General features: G+C 43.7%; 1 protein-coding gene across 1 annotated transcript; it reads left to right on the forward strand.

Moving 5' to 3' along the window:
- Positions 1 to 1,278: 1,278 nt before the first annotated feature.
- Positions 1,279 to 5,601, forward strand: LOC106601381 (ectonucleotide pyrophosphatase/phosphodiesterase family member 7). Its single transcript, XM_014193556.2, has 4 exons — positions 1,279 to 1,498; positions 2,748 to 2,893; positions 3,150 to 3,785; positions 5,386 to 5,601. Exons 1-4 carry the CDS (start codon positions 1,414 to 1,416, stop codon positions 5,479 to 5,481), a joined length of 963 nt encoding a protein of 320 aa, XP_014049031.2. The 5' UTR covers positions 1,279 to 1,413; the 3' UTR covers positions 5,482 to 5,601.

Raw genomic sequence — 5,601 nt, forward strand, 5'->3', positions numbered from 1 at the left:
AAACCAAATGTCATTGTTTTCAATGACAGCATGACGGTAAATACCGCTGAGCCTGGCGGTGAATGCCGTCAGCCACCACGGTAGACGGGACTTGCCGCCAAAGTTCAGACTTTTGCAGTCTACCGTAGCGTTGTTTTCTAACTGTCTGTTTAGTGAAATCATCATAGCAACGCATACCGTCGTGCTGGCTTGCTTTTGCCGTCACCATCTTTCTTGCCCCGCTATGCCGACGGGTATGACGGTTTTTGCGTACCCCGTCTAAACGCAGCATTAGCTCTGAGTTATGCTGTGTTTAGACGAGGGACAGCATTTAACGTCATGCTCTCATTGAAAACAATGACATCTGGTTTGCTGTCTAACTCGTACCATCTAAACGCAGCATTAGCCTCCCCAGAGCAGGTTAGTTCTGAAGCATTCATTGCCATAGAAAGTTGCCTAGCTAACTCCTTAAACCAGCTACTTAGTATACACCCTGGTTCTGTGAGATCAGGATTCAAGGTTGCTATTAGATTAGGATAGTTCTGTCCTTGTGCTGTTCTTGTCTATTAAGGTTATGTATTATGTCATGTTTTATGTTTTGTTTGGACCCCAGGAATAGTAGTCACTGCTTTAGCAGTAGCTAACGGGGATGCTAATGAAATACTAAACTAAATAGTAAATACTATCAGGTTACGGTTTCCCTAGAGACTGGAGTCTGGAGAGACTGAAGAGGTACATCCTCTAATTTTCTTCTCAATTTTCTAGGCGTCAGATCGATCATGTACCATCCACACTCAAGGTGAAATCCATACGTGTCATTCCCCTTTGCCAATTATTCACTAGAAACTCAGAAAGACGGATGGACAAACGGACAGACAGACGGGCAGACAAAGACCATGAACATAACAGCCAAGCTGTTTACAACATTCTGGAACTGATTTAATATCTTGCAATCACAATAAAAGAGAGTTCCTATACAAGCACAGGAACAAACATTGGATGGTAACTACACAGTACATAAAAACATAATCAAGCACCATGCATAAATGTGCTGAGCAAACATCGATCTAATCAACTAGATACTATATGATCAGATAAGATGAAACTTTGATCACATGCTGCTGGCACAGGGAAGGGAAATGTGCTCAGGTGTAATGGGAAGGGGAGGGGCTTTAAGGCTTTAACCGTGAGGTGCTGGAGTCAGTGTATAGCAACAGCCTGCATACCCAAGGATCAGAGTAAAGTAACAGACTCAGCTCTGTGTCATGCCCACTATGTTGTGGACAGTGAGTCTCTGCCTCCTGTTGGCCACGTCCTCCAGGTGTACCGCTGGATAGATACAGCATCAAAGGCCAGCATAAAGTACTGCTTGTCTCCTTCGATGGCTTCAGGTGGGACTACGACCACGATGTGGACACGCCGAATCTGGACACAATGGCCAAAGACGGGGTTAAGGCCAGATATGTGACCCCACCTTACCTCACCATCACCAGTCCCACACATTTCACCCTCCTAACAGGTACCTACTGTAGATCGATACCCAGGCATAACCCTTTTCTACAGGCTCCAAGAGAGCAGGTACCTACTGTAGATCGATACCCAGGCATAACCCTTTTCTACAGGCTCCAAGAGAGCAGGTACCTACTGTAGATCGATACCCAGGCATAACCCTTTTCTACAGGCTCCAAGAGAGCAGGTACCTACTGTAGATCGATACCCAGGCATAACCCTTTTCTACAGGCTCCAAGAGAGCAGGTACCTACTGTAGATCGATACCCAGGCATAACCCTTTTCTACAGGCTCCAAGAGAGCAGGTACCTACTGTAGATCGATACCCAGGCATAACCCTTTTCTACAGGCTCCAAGAGAGCAGGTACCTACTGTAGATTGATACCCAGGCATAACCCTTTTCTACAGGCTCCAAGAGAGCAGGTACCTACTGTAGATCGATACCCAGGCATAACCCTTTTCTACAGGCTCCAAGAGAGCAGGTACCTACTGTAGATCGATACCCAGGCATAACCCTTTTCTACAGGCTCCAAGAGAGCAGGTACCTACTGTAGATCGATACCCAGGCATAACCCTTTTCTACAGGCTCCAAGAGAGCAGGTACCTACTGTAGATCGATACCCAGGCATAACCCTTTTCTACAGGCTCCAAGAGAGCAGGTACCTACTGTAGATCGATACCCAGGCATAACCCTTTTCTACAGGCTCCAAGAGAGCAGGTACCTACTGTAGATCGATACCCAGGCATAACCCTTTTCTACAGGCTCCAAGAGAGCAGGTACCTACTGTAGATCGATACCCAGGCATAACCCTTTTCTACAGGCTCCAAGAGAGCAGTGATTCTGTGGAGGTTCATGTTCATGTCATGGTGGTCCTTTTTTTTCTCCAATTATTGGATCACAAGTCATTCCCAGTTTAGTTTATAAGAATTGTGAATGTGACTGGGAAAAAGGAATTAACTGTAATTCAATGTCCCAGGGTCCAGCAGCTTTCAGAGTTGAGTAAGATGATTATGTTGGGAAGGCTGAATGAGGAATTTCTATTTTCCTTGACAGAAATTCTCATTTTTGACTGTTGAATCATCAGTGCCAGTTTAAAATAAATTGGACTTCTTTGAAATTAAATTCCTTTAATCTCCAGTGTCGGTCGTAAGACCTTGTCCAAGAAGCGCCATGGCACTCACAGGCTATAAAGTTGATAGAATTTGTCATGTGAATGTGGCAGACTGAATATTGAGAGATTGACAGTGACTCTTTTCAGGGCGCTACATTGAAAACCATGGGGTGATCCACAACATGTGGTTCAACATCACCACCAGTGAGAAACTGCCTTACTATGCTACCCAGTTTAAGAATGAGTGGTGGGACAACGGCACTCTACCCATCTGGATCACAGCCCAGAGACAGGTCAGAATGATTTCAAATGCACCTTCATCTTAAATCACTCCTGCATTTGCTTTACATTAATACAAATCAAATCAAATGTTATGTCAATGCAAATAGTCTGGTAGCCATTTAAATGTCTGTGCATATATGCATGTACGGTGTGTGTGAGTGTTGTCTGTAAGACTGTGTGTGTGTGTGTGTTTGTAAGACTGTGTGTGTGTAAGACGGTGTGTGTGTGTGCGTGACACCTCTCTTCATCCCCATTTTGTCTATTCAGGGCCTGAGGGCTGGCTCTCTTCACTTTCCTGGCACGCAATCCACCTACCAGGGAGAGACGCAGACAGTGAAGGAAGTGGAACCACGGTTTTATGACCAAAAAAAACCCGAGACAAAATGGCAAGAGAACGTAGAGAAGGTGATGGGCACCTGGTTCAGTGAGATGGACCTGGACTTTGTGTCACTGTATTTTGGGGAGCCTGACGGCACAGGCCACAAATACGGGCCTGATTCCCCTGAGCGGAGGGAGATGGTCAAGCAGGTGGACAGAACAGTGGGCTACATCCGCAGCTTGGCTGAACAAAACGGACTTGCCGATAGTCTCAACATTGTCATCACCGCTGACCATGGGATGAGCAATGTATACCGCAACGGCTTGGTGAAGGAGATCACCGTTTCCAGGATCCCCGGATTCTCCTTCAGAGATATAGCCTTTCACCTGGTGGACTTTGGGCTCTCTGGGATGCTGCTTCCCAAGAAGGGCATGCTGGATAAGGTCTACAACGCCCTGAAGGGGGCGCACCCTCACCTTCATGTCTTCAAGAAGGAGAAGATGCCCAAGCGCCTTCACTTTGCTAATAACAACCGCATCCTACCCATCATTCTCTTCTCTGACCCTGGATATGTCATTAACGGAGTGGGTTTATAGCATGTCTCTATAGTATTTAGTAATAGTAGATCGCTTAAACACATTATGTTTTTTTAAGGGTTTCCGTCACGCACAGAACTAATTTCATGCACACAAAAAGTGAAATGAAGGCATACTTTTACTTTTGTGAGACTAAACATGCATATTGTTGTAGACTTTCCAATTCCATGCTTTAATGTGAATTACTGATTAGAGGATTGGCCTCAGTGAACATAGTATGAGCAAAGAAGCTGGTTTAAAAATAACCATGTAGCCTATACAGTATATCTTTAGGCATCTAGAATATTTTATAACTTCTATAATATAGAGTACAGTATGGCACAACCTCATGCATCCCCCTGCATGCATTATGTGATTTCTGATAACATGCCATATTTCAATGGACTACAAATATTGAAGGAATTACCAAGTGAATTTGGTTTGTAGCGATGGAGAAAATGGAATCTTTTCGACCGGAAACAAGGAATTCAACTCTAATCTTAATACATTACAATTTGAATCAAGTGCATTACCACCTTCCCAGGATAATGCAGGTTTGGCTGATGGCATGCAGAGCTCTCTAATGCTTCATGAAGATATTCATGCCACAAAATTCGACATTAGCATTTACATTTGGCTCAACCCTGCTGCCTGCAACTTTACCACTGGAAGTGCTACATCACTCCATTGAGTGATACTAAATCATAAAAAAATCTGATTCTCATTTTTGCATACGAGAGATGGCCACTACACATCAACATACTGTAAAACAGAACTAGCAAAATAGCTAAATTACAAATGTCTTCAAATGCTATACTGACAGTAACCCATCAGAGGTAGTGATTACACCTTAATGCATATAAACTCATTGAAGGCTGTGGTTACAGTGAGGGTATGTGGTGGAGTTCAGTTGATCTTCAGTGTAAAGTCTAATTATCAAAATACATAAGTTCAGGGTATTTGACCCTCTTGTGTTATCTCCTGTTTACGGACCCTTTATTTAGACATTTCAAAAGATGCTCCTATCAGTTTTATCAAAGCAAATGTTAAGCATGTTCAGAGAAGAGTTACATAAAATCTATGGTCATTAGCCTACCTTCTCCCTGTGTATCTAAATATATCAGTGTATTTTCTATGAACAAAGTGAAGATAAAAAAAGTGTCCGTATAACTGTATCACTTGCTGTTCATACAATCCATTGTAATATCCATTTCATGATCAAAGTAGTTGTCCTGAATGACCAAAGGAACTATGTGATGTTTAGGCCTCCTTAGTTTATGAAAGGATTCCCTCTTAACCTGATTAACAGTCATTTTAACAGTATGCGTCTAATAATGGAGAACAGGGAAATTCTCCCGTTTCTGTTCTTATAAGCACGGAGCAGATGTAATGGTTGCTCAAGCAACCCTTTCCTTCAGTTAGTCAACATCTCCCTCTGCTGTCCAGTTGAGAGTACATCATAGAAAGACAAGTTGGACTTCAGGCTTCCCATTATGATGATCAATATGAATTGCAACATTCTGATCATTCAAGATTTCACTTCTCCTACTCTAAATGGACTGCTACAGATTTGATCACCCTGACTCTTCTTGGCTCTTTGTCTCTACAGTTCCTCCCAGTGCAGTTCAATGCAGGGGAGCATGGCTTTGACAATGAAGAAATGGACACGAAGCCCTTCTTCAGAGCTGTGGGGCCGGCGTTCTAAAAGGACCTGGAGGTGGGCCCCTTTGAGACAGTGAACATATACCCCTTGATGTGTCACATACTGGGCATCAAGCCTGATCCCAATGATGGCCACCTGGATGCCACAAAACACATGCTGGTC

The sequence above is a fragment of the Salmo salar genome, chromosome ssa03, assembly GCF_905237065.1.
Source record: "Salmo salar chromosome ssa03, Ssal_v3.1, whole genome shotgun sequence".
NCBI lineage: Eukaryota > Metazoa > Chordata > Actinopteri > Salmoniformes > Salmonidae > Salmo > Salmo salar.